General features: G+C 50.8%; 1 protein-coding gene and 2 long non-coding RNA genes across 7 annotated transcripts in view; 1 reads left to right on the top strand and 2 right to left on the bottom strand.

The window, feature by feature from the left end:
* The window catches only part of LOC112654873 (uncharacterized), a 68,763-nt gene extending 56,061 nt beyond the window's left edge, over positions 1-12,702 (bottom strand). For all 5 annotated transcript variants that reach the window (XR_004804915.2, XR_007402313.1, XR_003133441.3 and 2 more), the window contains exon 1: positions 11,130-12,702. This is a non-coding gene — a long non-coding RNA (uncharacterized LOC112654873). The remainder of the gene's footprint in view (positions 1-11,129) is intronic.
* LOC125752535 (uncharacterized) lies at positions 1,155-9,106 on the top strand. The gene is made up of 2 exons (XR_007402316.1): positions 1,155-2,065; positions 2,676-9,106. It is a non-coding gene; the product is annotated as an uncharacterized LOC125752535 (long non-coding RNA).
* Positions 12,703-14,005: 1,303 nt separating the features above from the next.
* The window catches only part of REELD1 (reeler domain containing 1), a 21,896-nt gene continuing 14,463 nt past the window's right edge, over positions 14,006-21,438 (bottom strand). Inside the window, 6 exon segments of the mRNA XM_025439075.2 lie at positions 14,006-14,057; positions 14,191-14,331; positions 15,279-15,365; positions 16,106-16,274; positions 16,277-16,484; positions 19,094-19,247. Coding sequence (XP_025294860.2) covers positions 14,006-14,057; positions 14,191-14,331; positions 15,279-15,365; positions 16,106-16,274; positions 16,277-16,484; positions 19,094-19,247 — 811 coding nt within the window.

The raw sequence follows: 21,438 nt of genomic DNA, 5'->3' as shown, positions 1-21,438 counted from the left end.
GACGAAATGAGGTCACTCGTCTAAATGAATGATGTTAGTTCGAAAGGGTGACACAGGTGTCAGGGGGGGAGAGCAGAGTCCCATGTATCAGATGTGCCCCAGAATTGAGGTTTTAGTGTCTAAAAGCTGTTCTAATGTACCCCTTGACGTTCTTCTATTCGTTGAGTAAGAAAATTATAAGAATGATCTCTTCCCACCCCCACTCCCACCCATGGAACTCAATGGCGCTATTTCTTTTTGGGTGGAAAAAACATTTACGTTTCTAACGTGGGCTCCCTGGAGAGCCCTGGCTACAGAAAACGTGCACAGTGTCCTGCCAGCACCAGGACTGGGTCTTCTTTACACTTATTTACATATGGAGCGAGATCTCCACGGCTGCCTGCCCGAAGCCCTATTTTTAATTGTTGGCGGCCCAGCTGCCCCCTGACCCCTCCTGGCCCTCCGCGGAGGATTTCCGGCCCCTGCTGGCTGACGGGGAGGAGCAGCAGACAGGCTCCTGGGAGGGGAGCTCTGCCCCGAGCCCCCCACCCCCATCCTGGCAGGCACAGCCCCTCCGCAAGGTGCCCCGGTCCGCGGGGGCTGGTCCCCCACCGAGCAGGAGCCGCCGGGCCCTGGGCCTGGCCGGTGGGCGCCCCGCGGCCCCGCAGCTGCAGCCCACGTGGACAAAAGGACGGGGACGGGACGAGGGGGAAGCGGCTGCCCACACGCTCCCCAGCGTCCCCCTCTGGCTGCGCTTCTGGGAAAATTAGGAATAGAGCCAAGTGTAGGCAAAGGGCTGGGTCTGAAATTTAGACAGACTGTTTTTTTTGTTTGTTTTTTGTTTTTTGTTTTTTTTATTTGCATTTCCTAGACAGAGCAATAAAATAGATATTGATAAATATTTTCCAAGAGTGCCCTCTAGTGGAAATCTAGAGGCAGGAGCACATCTTAGCAAGAGGCGACGCGGATCCCAAACTCCTGAATAAAAATAAAGCACGTCCGAGCGAGACCGCCTCCACACGTGATCCGAAAACACATCACGTTTCTCCCACGGGGCCGGGAAGTGTCACAGGGCCTCGATGGGGGATGAAGGCTGCCTTAGGTCTAAAACGAGGTCGTGCTCTACTTTGGGAAGTGGAAGGCGGGGGGGGGGGGGGGGGGGCACAGTATCCGACACCCCGAGCGCGGAGGAAGCGCGTGCACCGGGCCGGCTGCAGGCTGAGCCCTGGATCTGGGCCGTGGGGGCAGCCAGGGCGGCGGTCCCGGCCAGCCCCGAAGGCCACCCACACTGCTGGGCTTTTACCTTGGAGGATGTGGGACAGTGAGTCATTTGTGCCTCTTCCCGGTTCTTCCCGGCCAAGGGCAGCTTTCCCCCTGGAGGCGCGCAGCTTGGCGCGGGGCCCAGCCGTCTGCAGCCTGCGAGGGTGCGGGGCTCTGCGGGCGCCCCCAGCGCGCTGCCCCCCCAGCCCGGGCGCCCGGGCAGCCCCGCGGGTCGCAGCGGCCTGGCACGAAGGGCCTCGGGCAGGAGGCGGCGGGAAACCCTCGCCCAAATCCAGGCTGTGAGCCAAGGCGACCCCGACTGCTTCTGACCACTCTCCCCCCGCCCGGTGCGCGTCCCAAAGAGGATCCGGTGTTATCTGCTTGGGCGGATTCCAATTCATCTCAAAACCGCGGCTACTGCCAGTAGTAGTAGTGAGTAGCCGCCAGCCTCTGATTTCCCCTTCAACGAACGACTGTGAGCTCTTCCTCGGTACCAGGAGCGGTCTGGACTCCCGACCACCGCGGCAGACAGGCCCTGACCCCGGGAGCAGGCCAGGTGGAGGCGGACGCCACAGAGGACGGTGTGTTGGGGCCCTGGGGGGGGAGCAGCGAGGGGCCGGGCCGCCCTCGCCAGCCCAGCTCAGGCGCAGGCCACCCCAGGCCTCCCTTCCCGCAGCACCCCTCCTCCTGCAGGTCTCCTGACCCGAGACAAGATCCCCCTGCACCGATGCAAAGCGCGGCCCTGACCAGACCTCGAGCAGGGACAGGAGGGAAGGAAAGGCCACCAGAAGTGACCCCGAGGACTCCTCAGCGGCCAGCGGGAAGGGTGATAATGCGGACGGCGGGGTGCTGATGCTTTGAATGTGATGGCTAGTAAGGGGAGAGCCAACTGAGATGAGGTGTGGGGGGGCAGACCTCTCTGAGGCCACATTTAAGCTTCTCTTGCGTGCCAGCTGTTCACGGGGTCAGAGATGGAGGATACAGAGAGAAAATGCTTCCTGTACCTTCAAAAAGTTCAGAGCCCCGTGCTGAAATGATAATCTCAGGATTCAAACAGCAGGGTTTCAAAATAGCCCTAAGGTCAATTGCTCACGATAAATGTGCCAAGTAACACATGCTGTCCCCATTTTTTATTTTTCTTTTTTTAAGATTTTATTTATTGATGAGAGACACAAAGAGAGGCAGAGACACAGGCAGAGGGAGAAGCAGGTCCCTGTGGGGAGCCGCATGTGGGACTGGATCCTGGGACTCCAGGATCACACCCTGGGCCGAAGGCAGAGGCTCAACCACCAAACCACCCAGGCGTCCCCCCAGCTTTTAGATGTGGAAACTGAGCTATGAGACGTGGAAGGACGTCCAAAGTAGAGCTCATCAGTCACGCTGTCAAGTTTGGATTAAGGCTTTTCTTACCTCCCATTTTTTTGTCTTTCGTACAGCATGTTGCTTGGTAGGAATGGGGATGAACCGTGAGATGCCGACGTCTCCCTCAGCTCGAAGGTTTCATGTGCACATGCTGCACTGTCCCACGTGGATTAAGAGGACACTGCCCCCTCGCCCCTGCCTCCCAGCCTCTGACTGAAGGACTCTTGCTCCGTCTAGAGAAACAGGTTTCCTAGAGCAGTTGCATTCAGCCTTTCTCAGCCCCAAGGACTTATGGGAAGTATTTTGAGGAAGAAGGACAGAGGGACAAGCGAAGGAGAGATGATAGAGCTGGACTTCTCTCACCCCGAGTAGCTGTGCTTTGATCCGCTCTGCATATTGGGCTTCCATTAAGAGCAGATTCTTTTGAAAAAGCAATTCTGATGGTTGGAAGAGAGGAAAGAAGAGGATTGGGGTCAGGGGCTGGTGTAATAACCGTTGGCTTGTGTTGGGTCTAGGACCCAGCCTGGAAATCAGATGATGCAGCCACCCTGCCGTCGGCCACTCCCTAGAGGCAGGGACCACGCCTCACTTCCCTTTCTATCCTCCGGCATTAATAGAGTCCGCCACGGGGCGGGTGCTCCATCAGTGTTTACCTAAGTGATCTGAATTAATTAATCTGAATTAATTCGGGCTTCAGTTAAGTCTCCAGCTTAGGAGCCGTCCCGTTTTACTCCACAATATCCAACCTCTCATCTTCCAAGTCAGCACTGACCATCCCCAGAGAGGGCTGGCGATAAGACACAAGGCTTTCCTCTGGGATACAGGGGACGCCTTCAGCAAGCACTACCCCTGCAAGGAGATCCGTGCTGCCTCCCCGGGTCTATTCTACAAAAACAGTTGCTGGTCGCATAGGTACGACTCCTGCTATACGCTTGGAAGGAACTGGGAGCGTGCTGCGTGTCTACTCACGTTGGAACAATGAGGCCAGACATGAGCCTGAGAGTGTGGTCCTTGGGGGCTTGGGTGGCAGCTCCTTCCGCAGCTCTGTTGAGTGGCCGAATTATATACAGATTTGTTTCTATTGCAGAAATGTGTGTTTCACCCATAACCTGTCTATGCAGTGCAGTGACTCTGTGTTCAAGTTCTGCCGTGTGCCAGGCAGCGGGCTAGATGCTGGGGGATATAGCACAAAACGACCCCGCAAGAATCCCTGCCCTTACGGAGTTCATACGCAGCAGAACCCACAGCAGCCGCTCTCGGCCATGGCAGCACGTTCAAATCACCTGGAAAGGGTTGATAACTCTAGACATGGGCCCCACTCCCAAGACGTCTGATTTAATTAGCTTGGGATCCTGATATCCGTGTTCATATCCAAAGGATCTGGGGCTAGCTGAGAGGAACGCTAAAGGTCTGCGGAGAAGCTTCTAGTCTTTCCAATTATGCAATGAGCCAATCTCCCTCCTTATTACTTATTAAAGTTACTTATTAATATTTCCTTATTCAAGTTGAATCTTTCCCCTCGCCCCAGGCTGTGGGAGGAAAAGGAGACACACACACAACTTGCTCTTTGTTTCCTCCAGAATTTCCCTAGGGCTGTGTGTCTCTTAGCTTCCTGCCTCAGGAGTCTTTTCTTCTGGAAGCGGTGCCTGGGCCAGGGCAGCTCCTGAAACCTGGATGTTGGAGAGGTGTGGCCTTCCCCTCTGCCTTCTGTCACCCTGCGTCATTAATCGCTGCGTCTGGTTTTTCCTCTTTCCTTGACTTCTTTTTCTCTCCACCTCTTGGAGCCTGGTGCCTTCAGTGTTCTTTGTGGCTCTGGAAGGTGGCAGCGATGCCGGAGCTGGAGGCAAGAGCCTCTCCCCCTCGTCCCTCCTCTAATCTCACACAGGGTCTCTCTCTCCCCAGCCCTCCTCACCACTCCCCCCCCCATCCATCCCTTCTCCCACCCCAGTGCCAGGCTTCCGTGCTTTAAATTTCCACCTCCTTGCCTCTGCCACAGGGGCGCCCGGACCGCCAGTACAGAGGCGGCGGCCTGTCACCAAGCATATGGGACCGGAAATTGGACGTTGTGACCCTCCCCCATCTCCACCCATGCCCGTTGGTCATGGGGTCTGGAAAGCACCCCATCCACAAATATTAAAGAGTGAGAGCAAAACAAGCTTGCTTGTCTGCTTGTTTTTTAATACCCGGAGGAGTTGATATGCAACCCCAGAGGGTCTGGCCAAGTAGGGGCTCAGCTTAATCAGAGGGCTCAGGCTTACATAATGCCCTGCAAATAATAATAATAATAACATAATAGTACTAATGCTTGTGCTACATTTGGAGTTTGAAATGATCAGTGACATTTCCCCTGATGAGGTTAAACAGCCTGGCTCTCAGGGCTGCACATTTGCATAATAAAGATCAGAAGTCACTGCCTACTACATCTCTCTCAGCACCGGCCCCCTCGTGTCCTTGATTCAGGGACACCACATCCTAATGTACTTCCATATGCGGTCCTCTGCAGTGATTCTAATCTTTGGCTTGCATGTGAAATGTCAGCCTTTTTTTTTTTTTCTTTTCTTTCCTTTTTTTTTTTTTTTTTTGCCTGAGAAAACAACAAATTATGTTTCTAAATGAGAAGGTACTGCCTGTAATGGATAATATAATCTGAAAATGCAGAGGCAACATCTGTGACCCATGGTGCTAACCTAGCAAGCTGTAGTCTATTTTCCAGCCTATCAGTTGATAGGAAAACATCACTTTAGATATAATAATTAATCATTAGTCAAAATGGATATTCCCATTGGTTCCTTGCCTCTCAGACAACCCTGCCTAGCCTGGCTATAAATCAGGAAAATACATTCTTTAATAACCAATGGAATGCACTTCTAGGCAACCTCTTTCCTCCGTAAAGAAACAAAACACTTTGCAGAAACTGTCCATCATCAGCTGATGGATGAAGATCCTCCCGAGGTGCCATTGAAGAAAAAGAAAGCAGGGGGAAGGGAGGCAGTAGGTTCAAGATGTTGGCTGCAAACCAGGGAAACATCTTACAGTGGTGGCTCTTGGTTTGGTAATGGGATGATGAGAGCCATGGGGGCCCATTAGTTCCTTTTCCCTCTGTGTCTGTCTTCTCCCCCTAGCCTACTGCTGGGGCCTTGTCACAGCCCAGGAGGTCAGGCCTTGGCCTAGCCCACCATGAGTGGCCAGTCCCCACGTCCCATCATCCTCCTGGATTCAATGGCAGATGCAGATTAATCATTTCAGCATTTTTCTGCTTGATTCCAGGCTCTCTCTGGATCCATTGACATATTTACAGCACCTACATGCTCTAAGAAAACAGATAATTTGCCAAGTCTATTGGAGAAAAGAGAAGGCTGGAAGTCAGGATGGAAGGAAGGAGTAAGAGGACAGTCTTAGACTCAAATGCTGTTTCACTGTGAGCTCTCAGTGGCATTGTTCTTCTCCTCACCTCTGAAAAGGAGGTGTTTTTGCTGATTTTTAACCATACTTGTTGGTTAAATTTCTGGGGCAGTTCCTCAAGGTGAGAGGAAAAGGAATCAGGAGGAAGGAAATAGGGCAGCCCGGGTGGCTCAGCGGTTTAGCACCGCCTTCAGCTCAGGGCTTGATCCTGGAGACCTGGGGTCGAGTCCCACGTCAGGCTCCCTGCATGGAGCCTGCTTCTCCCTCTGCCTGTGCCTCTGCCTCCCTCTCTCTCTCTGTGTCTCTCATGAATAAATAAATAAAATCTTAAAAAAAAAAAAAAGGAGGAAGGAAGAAGAAAAGATACTTTAACCTCAAACTTCAAAGAGAGTATCCAGCTTTTATTATTCTAATTAAACAAAATTAAAAGTTCAAAAACCAAAAAACCACTGAGTCCAATGACCTTTATAGCCATTCCTAAATGTTTTGTTTAAATTCAACTTGCCGGCATATAGTATAACACCCAGTGCTCATCCCATCAAGTACCCCCCTCAGTGCCTGTCACCCAGTTGCCCTATCCCCCCACCCACCTCCCCTTCCACTACCCTTTGTTTCCCAGAGTTAGGAGTCTCTCATGGTTTGTCTCCCTCTCTAATTTTTCCCCACTCAGTTTCCCTCCTTTCCCTTATAACCTCTTCCACTATTTCTTATATTCCCCGTATGAGTGAAACCATATGATGATTGTCTTTCTCCGATTGACTTACTTCACTCAGCATAATACCCTCCAGGTCCATCCATGTCGAAGCAAATGGTGGGTATTCGTCATTTCTAATGGCTGAGGAATATTCCATTGTATACATAGACCACAGCTTCTTTATCCATTCATCTTTCCATGGACACCGAGGCTCCTTCCACAGTTTGGCTATTGTGGACATTGCTGCTATGAACATCGGGGTGCAGGTGTCCCGGCGTTTCACTGCATCTGTATCTTTGGGGTAAATTCCCAGCAGTGCAATTGTTGGGTCATAGAGTAACTCTATTTTTAACTTCTTGAGGAATCTCCACACTGTTTTCCAGAGTGGCTGCACCAGTTTGCATTCCCACCAACAGTGCAAAAGCGTTTCTCCACATCATCACCATTTGTTGTTTCTTGTCTTATTAATTTTGGACATTCTCACTGGTGTGAGGTGGTATCTCACTGTGTCAACCATTTCTAATTTTTGAACACTATGTTTCACTATCTCAGTACTGCCCACCCAATTGCTGAATGTGGAAATGATTGAGGAAAGGCTGCTTCAAAAAAAGAAGAAAAAGAAAGAAGAAAAGAAAGAAAGAAAGAAAAGAAAGAGAAAGAAAGAAAGAAAGAAAGAAAGAAAGAAAGAAAAAAGAAAGAAAGAAAGAAAGAAAGAAAGAAAGAAAGAAAGAAAGAAAGAAAGAAAGAAAGAAAGAAAGAAAGAAAGGCTGCTTCTTCCTGGGGCATGTAATTGCAGCTCTTATTAGAGACCAGCAGTTCCCAAGTGGGGGCGGCTTGGGCCTCCAGGGGACATTGGACAATGCCTGGAGACACTTCTGGTTGTCCGGACTACAGAGGAGGGAGCTACTGTCATCTAGTGGCTAGAGATCAGGGATGCTGCCAACCATCCTAACCATGCACAGGGCAACCCCCACAACAAAGGATTATCTAGTCCAAAATGTTGAGCATATGGAGGTTGGAAAACCATCTACCAGACCATCTAAACTGAAGAAAGTGTGCCCATAGGCAAGCCTCTGACTTGGAAAGGCCCCATTCATCTTTCCTTCTGCCCGGCTCAGATTGGGAAGTTAAATTAACGGCTCCGCTTCTCCCTGCCAAGAACTTCCCTGAGCCTTGGATCTGAGACTCAGAACATCCCCTGCCCTGGAGACAGTGGCCCACAGAGCTCTAGCTGGCCTCTAGACAGCCACCTGCATCTCCTGATGCCCATGCTCCCTAGAACTGCCTGAGGTGCTGCATACTCAACTTCAATCCAGACCAAGGACTGGGGATAGTAACACAAATCTTAAATCTTGAACTTTTCACTCACTCATTCAGCAAATATTTATTGATTACTTACTATGTATGAAGAACAACTCTAGGTGCTGGGGGAATCACAACAAGTAAAACAAAGTCTCTGCCTTTACAAAGCATCCTAGTCAGGTAGAGGCAGAAAATAAAACATACAAATAAATACATGAGACCCAGGCGGTAGTAAGTACTATAAATATTAGGAAGCAGGGAGGGGCAGAGAGAGTGAGAAGAGATTGCAGGGGCCTGGGGAGCCCCTGTGATAACACTAGAGCAAAGCTCGGAAGGCTTGTGGATGTCTGAGGGGATGGGGTTCTGGACAAGAACAGCCAGGGCAAGGGGGCTGAATGGGGCCATATAGTGTTCAAGGAGCTCTCTTGACAGTAGTGAACGTGGGGTGCCAGGAAGAAAGGAGGGGCAGTGGTGGCAGGCCTGGCAGGTCTCCCAGGCCCCGGTCAGTGCAATCAGATGTTCATACATTATTCTGAGAGCGATGGAAAGTCACTAGACAACTCAGAAACAGTGTGGCATAAACTGTTTTACGTTTTTAAAAGCAAAAAGGCACCAAGAAAACATTTGACAGGCCTCAGCGGTCCTGGCAGCTGCACCCCATTGTCAATGGAGTGGAGTCTCAAAGTGTTCACATATTCTTTTCGCATTCAAAGAACAGAATAACGAACTTAACAGCAGACTTCCTTTTACCATAAAGGCCCTCCTGATATTCTAAAGCGGAGGTGACTGTGCCTGGTTTTGCAACACCCTAAGGCTCTACATGCAGATGGAGCAAAGTTCTTCTGAAGATGCTCTCAAGTTTAATAAAATAAGTAAGGCAGATTCATTTCACTTGAATGAAAGAAATGCCTTGCCACACACCACTTTTAGAAGAAGGGGATTGGGGTGGAATGAAATCAAATCAGAGAGCCTGTATTCCAGAAAAGCTGGGATCACTGACAAATACCTGAAGTCCAGGAATGGGAGAGGGTATATGTGTAATTTATTCATAAATTGCCAGCCATCTCCAGACAACTTTTCAAATAAAATGTGACACTTGATTAAATATTTACTGGTTTGTTGACCCATTTTTTTTTGCCATTGTTGTTAATTAGAATTTTTTTAAAAGGAAACATTGTCACAGCAAATTAAAATCCAGACAGCCTCAACATGGGATAGCTCAGCCAGGCTGTAGTCAAGCATTAAGTTGCGATTTAGCAACAGTATTGTATCTGAGGGGAGACATCAATTGGAAAAATCAGAAATAGCCTCTCAGTGTAAAAAGGTTGAGGCTCACCCCTACACTAGATCAATCTGCCATCATTAACACAATAGATCTGTTTGAAATCTAAAGAGTTTTGGAAATATAGAGTTTTCAGCAATTGTTTTTCTGTTATCTTGCCTTAAATATGTATTTAGCCCAAACCCCCTTTTCAAAGCAGTAGCTGGCCAAACAGTTCTGTACCTGTTTCTACAAAACAAAAAAAGCTATGTTAAGATGTTGCATGAGTCCTTTGCTTTTTTTTTTTTTTTTTTTTTTAAAGCTTTTAATGGCTTTGTGCTTTAGTAAATGCCTTCAGGTTAACACTTCCTACTGGCTCCCCTCTGGGGTGTCTCTGAAGCCAGGCTTAGTGGACCTTCAAGTTCACAGTAACAGAGGGGTTTTATGTCTCCTGACTACAGGTCTATGGACTCCACCGCCCCTGCCAAAAAAGAGTTTACTTGCAATGTCTCAGCAAATACGTCTGACCCCCAGCAGGAATTGTAGCCAGTGGCTATGGTGACAACTTAGTGCGGTGACCACCTCTGTTGGCTGGGTGGAGGAAGGGGGGCTCACAGGGGAGAAGCTGTCATGGAAAGGGAATAACATTTTTGGTGATCATGGAGTTTCTCTAAATGGACTAGGTTTGTTTTGTTTTAGATTTTATTTTATTTTTTATTCCTAACAGACAGAGAGAAAGAGAGGCAGAGACACAGGCAGAGGGAGAAGCAGGCTTCCTGCGGGGAGCCCGACATGGGACTTGATCCCAGGGCCCCAGGATCACGCCCTGAGTGGAAGGCAGGCGCTCAATCGCTGAGCCCCCAGGCGTCTTTAAATGGACTAGATTTAGAATTGCAGCTGCAGGGATGCCTGGGTGGCTCAGCAGTTGAGCGTCTGCCTTTGGCTCAGGGCGTGATCCTGGAGTCCCGGGATCGAGTCCCACGTGGGGCTCCCTGCATGGAACCTGTTTCTCCCTCTGCCTGTGTCTCTGCCTCTCTTTCTGTCTCTCATGAATGAATAAATAAAATCTTTAAAAAAAACATTTGCAGCTGCAAGGTGACGTTAAGTAGTCAGTCCTGGTGGCTACAGGTTGAACATGCATTTGCTGGTCACAGCAACTGGAAGAGGTAAAGAATTCAGTTTTCAAACTCTGATGAGGGAGCGGAGACTCAGAGGTCTGACTTCTGCACCGCTTCATTATTTTGCCCGTGGAGCCAGAGAAGAGGAAAAGGCCACCCCGGAGATTTCCCTCACCCCCTTCGCTGCTCCTCCTGGGGATGAACACCCCCTCCTTCTACTCACAGAAGCTGCGTGGCAGGCCGGCAGGCTAACCTGAGAGGAGGCGAATTAAAGACAGCTTCAAATCCTTTGCCACTTCTCCCATAAAAAATCAAAACCTTTCACCTGCCCTTCGAAGAAGGTGGGCTGGCCCATGACTTCCCGTAACCACTGGAAAGTGGCAGCAGCGAAACCATGTGACTTCCAAAGCTAGGCCTTAAGAGCCACCCAAATTCTGGTTTTGTCTGCTTGGAACACCCCCCTGGGAACCCAGCCGCCGTGCTAGAAGGAGCCGTGAAGAGAAGGGACAAATTGCTGCCTACACACATCAACAGCCGAGGCCCAGCCCGCAGCCAGCACCCACCACCAGCCCAGGTGAGCAAGTCACCTTGAACGTTCCAGCCCATTCAACAACACATGGAGCAGAAGAACTGCTCCGCCGAGCCCGGGCAACCCCAGAACTGGGAAAGATGATCAAGGTGGTGGTAGTGGCTGTTTTAAACCACTAGTTGAGTAGTTTATTTCACAAACAACTGTGAAAGAATTTCTTACTGTTGGCCAGAGGATGATGGCCTGAGGCGAGCTCTCCACTGGTGGGATTCCTGGTCTGCATCTCGGGGAAGATACCATTGAGGAGGGTGGGATATGTAGAAGGGGTGTCTCTGGCCACCACTGGAGTATAGTACATTCATTTCTTCCCCCAGAATTCCTAGAACACTCTCATTTGTGAGCACACAATTACCCAGGTCTCCATGTTCCTAATGAGGCTTTGCCTGAAGCCAGGAGACAGCTCTGCATAGCCCAGAATCCAGGAGGAGACAATCTTGAGTTTAGTGCCCTATGATCTAAAAGAAGCTGGAAAAACAGCAGGATCTGTTTCTTTCCCATACACTCCGTTTTTTTTTTTCCATACACTCCATTTTTTAAACATTCTTTTTCTTGAATTGAAGTGTCATGAATGCCCCTCTCTTAGTCAAGTTACTGAACTTATTCTTAAGTTATTGTGAGAGTTAAAGGTGAAAATGTATGCTGAGTTCTTTGCACAGTACCTGTGTGATTCAGGTGCTCAATAAACACCCTTTCCAAATTTATAGTGGTTTTTTGTTTCCACATTAAAATGTTTTATGACTCTGTAACAGGTTTACCTCTGAAAACGCAGCTAATTTCTGGGTGTCCAATTAGCTGAGCATATTCAAAAGTTATACTCCAGTCTGTCGTCTTGACCCCACATAGTACCTCTGGGACACTTGGCTAAGTCAAAGGGATCTTCATACATCACAAGAACAGGAAGATGGTCTTGGTCCACGACGTTGTCTTCCTTTTTGTCCTTGAAAAGACGAGTTGAGGTTCTTCTTCCAACTGTGTGGCATCAGCATTTTTTGCAGCCTGACCTTTGGCAAGAAGCAGTATGTCTGCTAGCTGTTGGGGTACATAAGCCGCCCATCAGGTGTGAAGGGATGGGAGGTCTCAGATCCATCTGCACCTCAAGAAGAGGCTTGCTTACCCCGCTCTCGTGTTCATGCGGTGCATACACGTCTCTCCACAGATGTGTTGGATGGAGTTCCCTCAGACTCGCCTTGCTTCACATCAGTCTCCAAGGCGGATCTGCCTGGCTTTTGAGTTTCCAAGACGACTGAATACCCCAGCGCTCGCCTTGTCATCTGAAGCAGAGCCAGCTGGGAGGCTAGTTTTGAAAACGAAACTTCTGAGGAGGTTTGGGGAGTGCAAGTGGGGGCTGCAGTTCTTTCTTCTTCTGAGAGACACGACCCCAATGCTACTTTTTTTCAAAGAGTTAGAGCAAATGAGCCTGACACACGGAGGAGGGACAGAGCTTCTATTTCTGCAGGTTCCTTAAGGCAACAGAGGAAGCTCCGCGGCCAAGGGAGTCTAGTTAATGAGCAGGTTATACAATATTCATTGTGTTGAGTTTAACTCTTCAAACAGAACGTCTAATTGTGAAAAGAAAAAAAGCAGCTAAATTACAGATGTTAAGACAACAAAGCCCGAGAAGAACTAACTCCCTGTGCTGATCAACCTGTCCTTCCCCTGCTGCCTCTGTTCCCGAGTCCTCCTCCGCTGTTCTCGCTCGGCTGTGACCCCGCGGGGCAGGGCCCACCGGGCCGCGCACCCCCTTCCCCCCAGGCCTGTGTCCCCCTCGGCCGTGACCCCGCGGGGCAGGGCCCACCGGGCCGCGCACCCCCTCCCCCCAGGCCTGTGTCCCCCTCGGCCGTGACCCCGCGGGGCAGGGCCCACCGGGCCGCGCACCCCCTCCCCCCAGGCCTGTGTCCCCCTCGGCCGTGACCCCGCGGGGCAGGGCCCACCGGGCCGCGCACCCCCTCCCCCCCGGCCTGTGTCCCCCTTGGCTGTGACCCCGCGGGGCAGGGCCCACCAGGCCGCCGGGCCGCGCACCCCCTCCCCCCAGGCCTGTGTCCCCCTCGGCTGTGACCCCGCGGGGCAGGGCCCACCGGGCCGCGCACCCCCTTCCCCCCAGGCCTGTGTCCCCCTCGGCTGTGACCCCGCGGGGCAGGGCCCACCGGGCCGCGCACCCCCTCCCCCCAGGCCTGTGTCCCCCTCGGCTGTGACCCCGCGGGGCAGGGCCCACCGGGCCGCGCACCCCCTTCCCCCCAGGCCTGTGTCCCCCTCGGCCGTGACCCCGCGGGGCAGGGCCCACCGGGCCGCGCACCCCCTCCCCCCAGGCCTGTGTCCCCCTCGGCTGTGACCCCGCGGGGCAGGGCCCACCGGGCCGCGCACCCCCTCCCCCCCGGCCTGTGTCCCCCTTGGCTGTGACCCCGCGGGGCAGGGCCCACCAGGCCGCCGGGCCGCGCACCCCCTCCCCCCAGGCCTGTGTCCCCCTCGGCCGTGACCCCGCGGGGCAGGGCCCACCGGGCCGCGCACCCCCTCCCCCCAGGCCTGTGTCCCCCTCGGCTGTGACCCCGCGGGGCAGGGCCCACCGGGCCGCGCACCCCCTCCCCCCCGGCCTGTGTCCCCCTCGGCCGTGACCCCGCGGGGCAGGGCCCACCGGGCCGCGCACCCCCTTCCCCCCAGGCCTGTGTCCCCCTCGGCTGTGACCCCGCGGGGCAGGGCCCACCGGGCCGCGCACCCCCTCCCCCCAGGCCTGTGTCCCCCTCGGCTGTGACCCCGCGGGGCAGGGCCCACCGGGCCGCGCACCCCCTCCCCCCAGGCCTGTGTCCCCCTCGGCCGTGACCCCGCGGGGCAGGGCCCACCGGGCCGCGCACCCCCTCCCCCCAGGCCTGTGTCCCCCTCGGCCGTGACCCCGCGGGGCAGGGCCCACCGGGCCGCGCACCCCCTCCCCCCAGGCCTGTGTCCCCCCTGCCCGCAGAGGCGGCCGAGGCTGTGCTCCGCTTCTGGCAGAACAAACCGGTTCTCTCCCGCCTTCCTGCCAGGCCCTGCCCCCCGCCGCTCCGGCATCAGCGCCCCCCGCAGGCCGCCGAGGGACACCGCCGTCTGCCGGTGGCAGTCCTGGCGGAGCAGCGGGCGAAGGCCAGTGGCCAGGAAGGCGGCCAAGGCGGCGGGAAGGCCAAGCAGGATGGCCAGCTGGGCAGTCCCGAGCTGGGTCCCCTGCAGGGCACTGCCCCCCCCCCCCCCGTCCCACCTCAGGCCTTGGGTCGGTCTTCCCGGGGTACCCCCTTCCCCTTCCACGGTCCTCCCCACCCTGGGCTCCCTGGGCTTTGACTGAGGCAAGAAGCTGGCAGAAGGTCTCGATGCTTCTGACCCGCTGCCAGTGGCAGGTGACCTGGAAGCGGCAGAGGTGGGGAGGGCACGGGGGGGAGGGGCGGTGTGGGGGGTGGAGCGGCCTCAGCCTGGTTCCCAGGGAGCGCTCCAGAGGAGCAGAGGTGCCGCGGATCCCTAGGATGGACGGTGGACACGGGGGACCTCATCACGGTCCTACTGGAGGACTCCATTTTGTCCTAGAAAAGCAAAGGTGGGGGGCGGGGAGAAAGTCGAAAGACCTGGTCTTTTTCCAAGCTGCCACTGAATGTTAATCGGTGTTCCAGAAAGAATCCCAGGCAGCAGCTGAAAACGCAGCCTTGTGCCTGCTCCTAAAAGAGCTCACAGTAAAATGTGATGTGCCCTTGTGATTGACGGGGATGAGGTGGCTAATGGAAACCCCACAAAGAGAGCATGGAGGCCACTTACAAGGATAAACTTAGGGTCCTTAAGAGGCTTCCAGACCGATAGGCACCATTATCATCTCCAAGAGCCAAAAGCTTTGAGTGTCTTTTTACGCTAGGACCCATGCAAGAGGGCATTTAATCTTGCTGGAGGTTCCAATAAATTTGAGTAAGAATATTATACCATGTTTTATTTTGTGTTCCTTTTAAGACTTCGAAGGAATAGTAAATCAGTGGACATGTATATTTTATATTGCCCATTGATCTAACCTCTAGAACCATACATGGTGTTTTGAGGCCAATGTTATAAACAGTGGTGGAGAGCTGGGGAGATGGGAATTATTAACTGAGGCTAAGCGGGAAAACAAATCACTAAAACTATCAATTTCTACAATTGTCGATAATTTCAGAGACACTGAGTATAACAGAAAGGCTGGTATTGATTGGTAAAAAGATGCTGTGCATATATTATACCCTTGTCTCCTCTCAATTTTGGTTCCTAGTCTAATAGCTCTGCTTTCCTAGCCTGGAACCTCCCACACTGGGATCAAAATATCAACCTCATCACCCACCCACAACCAGGGCTGTTACCTGTTCATCCCTATCTAAGGGTGGGCAAGTTTCCAACAAATCAGAGCTTGGATCATTCTGAGTCCTAAAGGGAAGGATAGAAGGGCTAAGAGAAGACTAAGTAGACAGATCAAAAATCAACATTTCCACCATTGTTGTGTACACTGACAAAATCAGATTTCCTTAGAAAGACTCCTGAGTTTGGAGTTAGGGGCTAAAGGGTATAGGGGGAGAGGGGCGGGGAAGAGGCAGGTGAGAACAGTAACAAAAGACTCACTGAATGTTTTTATTTATTTTGCATAAAATATGTATTTGTATACTATAAATTTACATATCTCTGCTCTAAAACATATATTCATATATAATTTTATTTGTAGCAGCATATCAGAGATCTCATCCTGTCCAAGAAAGTGCAGTTTCCCCAGGTGATTTTCATACCCAGCCCTTTGGGCCAGTCGCCCTTCTACAATCAGGGTTTCTTTTTCTTTCTTTCTTTTTTTTTTTTTAAGATTTTATTTATTCATTCATGACAGACACAGAGAGAGAGAGGGAGAAGCAGGCTCCATGCAGGGAGCCTGATGCAAGACTTGATCCCTGGTCTCCAGGATCACACCCTGGGCCGAAGGCGGCACCAAACCACCAGGCCACTGGGGCTGCCCTACAATCAGGGTTTCTTGTGCACCTAAGAAAAAATATGGTGAGATATTTTCCTGTCAGATGCCAAGAAGTTTATGTTTCCTAAGTTGGCACCCCAGTTTGGCCAGTTTGGTGGGATAAGTTTGGCCTTATCCCACCACAACACTGAATGGCCCACTCATCCATTACCTGAGGTGGGTGCTAGGGATGGAAGCAATGCCCTCTGAGAAGAGTCTCCTGAGAGCAGTGAGTCTCTCCAGCCCACGGATATCCAGGGATGGTTCTAGGATTAGGTTGCTGTCCCCCCTGGGTTGCTGGCCATTGCTGATTGCAGTAGCTGTGGGTGAAGATGATTGGAAAGAGTCTTTACATCCCCAGGAAACTCTGTCACCCACAAACTTGCAGGAAAAGGATCTAAGCTGTTCTCCTCTGCAGCTCCAGTTAGGGAACCAGCAAAGACGTTTGCAGGCTGAGGAAGAGTACTGGGGAGACTGGGAGCTAAAGAGAGATCCAAAGACACCACAAAAGACAGTGAGAGTATTTTCCTTGTATTGATTGGCATAAACAACTATGATAATGGGGTAAATACTGGAGACTTTGATATGTTTAGGGCAAACCATTACGTTGGGCCACTCAAAAGTATCAATAAAAGGATGATCTGCCCAGTGATATAAGCTCTTGACCAAGTGGCAAAGGACTTGATTTTTAACATCTTTTTTTTTAAATAAGTCTCTGGTCCTCTGTACTTGTGCATTCTTAACAGCCACCGCTTAGGGAGCATAGAAACCATTGTGACCACTATATTTTTTCATACCTCTGCCAAAAACTGTTTCTAGCTAGAAAAAAAAAACAAAATCAGAATCCCACAAATCAAAGATTTTTGAAAGCCCTAGGTCTTTCCTGCCATATTATCAACAGGAAAAGTCTCTCCCATGATGATAATGACTTGAGCCTCTGCCATGGGCAGAGTCAAGATCAGTGCCCTCCACTGCCCTCCACCTTCTCATTTCCCATCCATGACTGCCCAACATGACAGCCTAGAGCTTTAGGAATAAGAATTAGAAAGAGTGCAGCAAGCAAACAAGCATCAGTTTGGAGTCAGATTATTGTCTGGGTTCAGCTCTCCACTCTGCTAACTCCTGTTTTGGGGCAAGTCCACCAGGAGCATCAGTTTCTTCTTTTGCAAAATGGGACCAAGAATGGTTCCTAGGAATAGAGCTGCTGAAGAGGTGAAATAAAATCACTAATATAGAAGCATCGAGCACAGTGCCTGGCACAGGTGCAGCCTGCAATGAGGGTTTACCATGATAACGGTTAGGATGACGATGGTGTTTGCAAAAAAAACACATTAGCAGAGGTTTCTCTGGCCAGGGCTCTAACTGGGTTGGAATGCATTTTTTTTTTTCTTTTAGGGCCACTCTTCTCCAAAGCCTTTGTCACTCAAACATTGAGAATGAAGTGAAAAACAAAGAAACCTAAAGGACACACAGAATGTGGCAAAAGCTCGACAGTTTTAAACTCCTGCCTGAACTCTGAATGCATTCGGACATTTCCCATGGGTACATTGTATGATGGGCATTGGTGTGGGTGCTGGGGATGCTGCATAGTGGTGGCTGTTGTTTCTGAACTTGAAACCTAGGAGAGACTCTTAGATGCTCAACCTTATAAAATACAGTGTGATGAGACCTTTAAAACCAAAACTAAGAAGGCAATTACATTTGCCTCCCAAGGAGTATGGGGGAAATTTTCACAAAAGAGTTATTTGAACCTCCCCTTGAAAGAGAAATAGATTATCGGGAGGAACAACCCAGTTTGAGGAAATGTCAGAAAGCAAAACATAGAGATCATGCCTAATGGGTTGGGTAGACCCCAAAGTGTCCTGAGGGTCTACTGGGAAATAAGTTTGAGAAATATAATACGCTATTTTTTTCAGTACACTATCTTCTTAATGTGAAAATTCATAACTCATAATTTGTCTACTGCAATCTTCTTACAGTTAAGAAATCTATTCCACTTTGCTAGATGACATCCCCCCACCCCCACCACAATGCACATGTACGCACACACTCCTTCTTCCTTTGAGAAACGCTGGGGTTTGTGTAGAGGAACGGGCAGGAAAACAGTCTGGGCCAAGAAGGGAGGAATGTGTGCAGCAGTGTACTAAGGGGTTCACCCTGTAGTGGCTCAGACAGGAGTCTGTCACCTCGTGGGGGACAAGGTTCCCAGCGGGGTCCCAAGACAGCCTGCAGGGACAACATGATGCAACTTCCCGACACCTCACTTTTATTCGTATTCATATTAAAACAAACATGCTTGGGATTAAAATGCAACCATTGCATGACTTAGAAAACAAAACATGAGACTTGGACCACACGTTGGATTTGCAGGGTCTTCTTCAGGCCACAGCCAGACCTTGAGATCTTTACTTTTAGGAGTATCTTGGCAGGAAGGTTGGGGGAGTGGTGCGGGGCAGTGGGGAGAAGACGGTCTGGGGCAAAGGCAGGGTGCGGAGGGTGGCCCAGAGTAAGCCGCATGCCTGGGTCCGCTAGAGCGAAGTCAGCCGTTAGTACGTGGCCAAGAGCAAAGGACCGAGTAAAGGGAAGTGGAATTGAAAGGATTAAAGGTTGGATCTTCGGTGCAGGTGGCCCTTCTGAGTACATCGTTCAGAGCCCTTAACTAGAAATAAATCATGGAAATGAGTTCCACATCGCCAGGAATGTTCAGGGGACTATTGGATTCTCTAGCTGGATCCTCTCGTTTTGTTTTGTTTCAGAAGTTCATGGGCCAAAGGAGTCTCGGGTTATGTGGTGAGCCCGGGGGAAAGTCTGTTGCCTTCAAAACGGGACTCGGTGCTCCAACCCCGGCTTCCAGGAGCCCTGTACCTACCATGGAAAGTGACGATTAAAGCTGGACACGTTTTTATATAAAAAGAAGAAAGGACCCATGTCTTTCTCGTGCTCTTCGGGTGGCCCCAGGGGTCTGCAGAAACCCCCTGCGAGGGCGCGACGACTGGGAGGTGCAGGAGGTGCAGGAGAGGGGGGAGGGGGGAGGAGGAGGGGGAGGGGGGAGGGGTGCTGCTCTTGGGCGCTGCGGCAGTGTCGGCCTCTCCAGCCCCGGGCCGCAGCACCGCTCGGCCGCGGCCCCTACGGGCACACCGGGCACACCGCTGCTCTAAACTATGGCCCAGCCGGGCGGCCCCCGGGCCGCTTCCTCCGGGTCCCTCCGGCTGGGCCGCGGTGGCCTCCGCCTGGCCCGCGCCACGGGGCCGCCGGGCTCCCCAGGTGATTCAGTCCTCTCCCAGGAAACGAAATACGACTGGACAACTGATAAACGGTGGATAAAGAGAGCAAAATGAGGCAGGGATTTAATTTCCTTTAAATAGAAGGGAGCGCCTGGGTAGCTCAGTGGTTGAGCGTCTGCCTTCGGCTCAGGTCATGACCCCGGGGTCCTGGGATCGAGTCCCGCATCCGGCTCCCCGCGGGGACCCTGCTTCTCCCTCTGCCTGTGTCTCTGCCTCTCTCTCTCTGTGTCTCTCATGCAAAAATAAATAAAGACTTTTTAAAAATAAATAATATCTGAAGAAGAACAAAAGTCTAAGTGAATAGAAAAACTGAAGACATGATCGTATTGCCCTTTAGGTGACTGTGCTCTCTTTAAAAACAAACACTCAGAAGCAGCAAATAATTATTTTTTTATTTTATTTTAAGATTTTATTTATTTATTCATGAGAGACAGAGGCAGAGGGAGAAGCAGGCTCCATGCGAGGAGCCCGACGTGGGACTCGATTCTGGAAATCTGGGATCTCTCCCTGAGCCAAAGGCAGATGCTCAACTGCTTAGCCACCCAGGCATCCCAAGAGCAGCAAATAATTAAAATGGGGAAGGACATGTATATATCAGTTACCCTCCTGAATAAATACAGGCATTAAAAAAACTCATTTTGACTAAAAGATGTCTTCTTGAACTATTTAGTCTCAAAAGGTTTCGTCTTCAACTTTATTATTATCCATTACTGGTATGTTGTTAATTGAATTACTCTGTTAATTGAAAATTTCATAATTCTGTTGTACAATCTTAGAGCTCTGTTGTAATTGTAGATTCCATTGGAAATTAGAGATAAATTGTTAGTACTCTAACTAATATTTTGAATACTTAATGGCTTTCTGTAGTAAAAATCACTTTCACAAACGTTATCTCATTTACCCTTCCAAAAATTTCACTGACATAGGGATAATTGGCTAGGATCATTTTTCCCACTTTAAGTATTCAGAAGGCAGTTATAAAGATATGATCAATTTAGCTGAGGTCATCCAGAATACTAGGTGCAAATAAGAGTCATGGCACAGGCCTCAGACATGTCCGTCTGTCACTGTCACTGTAGGTGAGGATCCGAGAGGTGAGTGAGCACAGGGCAACTTTGGAAGAGGCTTCTGGTCAGGTGACTTCACTGTCAAATGGAGACAATAATTTCTAAACTACTTCCTACGTAGCACACAGCAGCTCTGATGGCAAACCCAGAAATAGAAATGGAGACGTTGTAAGAAATAAAAGGAGCTATACAGATTTAAGGACTTCAGATAACACACGTCCCCTGTCCTGGATTAGAACCAAAGCCCCCCAGGCAGCAGCTAGTTTACACTAATAGTCAAGTGGATACTGACCTTCCCAAATGGGCAAACTCATTAGGGCATGGGCTTTTCTTCCCTGCTGTCCTGCCTGCTGAGTTAGGCCACCAGGAAGGGATGGAAAAGGTGCACTGTGGTGGGGTGGGGGGCAACACAGCTCATCTGTCATTATTCCCAGTGCAGAGAGAAATTCTGGTGAGGAAGACAGCATGGCATGTGGATGCCTCCACCCTCAGGCACAGCCTCTCCCATATATATATGAGCATGTGGGGAAAAGAAACTGAGAAATATACACCTTTCCCAAGAGTAAAAAAAAAAAAAAAAAAAAAAAATTATCTTTCTTGGTAAATGCAAGTATCTGAAAGGAAATGCAAAGCAAGTGTCCCATTTTGAGTAATGATGCATATATGGGGTTTCCTGTTGCCAGGAACTATTGTAACCACTTTGCATATGCTGGCCCTTTAATCCATATAGAAGCCCCTGAGGTAGGTGCTGTCATCATTACACACATCTGATAGGCCATAAGCCAAGGCACAGGGACCTCAGTGGCTTTCCCTGTGCCCAGGAAAGTGTCTATTCATCTGTCTGTCTCAGCCTCTGTCTTTCTCACTTTTCCCTCCTCTCCCACTGGCCCTTCTTGCTCTGGTCAGGATTTCCTAGGGAGGTTGGCCAAGATGCACCTGTGGGGCCAGAGAGGAGGGGAAATCATGTATTCCTGGACTGTGGATAATGACAAAGAGGGGAACTGGGGGCAACTTCTTTTTTAGTTACCGTCTGCATGGACTGTCTAGTTGAGGCAGTCCTCATCATCCTGCCCTTGTCATTAGGTGGCTGGAGGTAGGGGCCAAAGCATGAAGGAAGAGAAAGGAGAAGCTCCCTCTCTTCAGAGTGTAAGGCT

This window comes from Canis lupus, chromosome 15 (assembly GCF_003254725.2).
Source record: "Canis lupus dingo isolate Sandy chromosome 15, ASM325472v2, whole genome shotgun sequence".
NCBI classification, from domain to species: Eukaryota; Metazoa; Chordata; class Mammalia; order Carnivora; family Canidae; genus Canis; species Canis lupus.
This window is presented reverse-complemented; position numbering and strand designations above follow the sequence as displayed.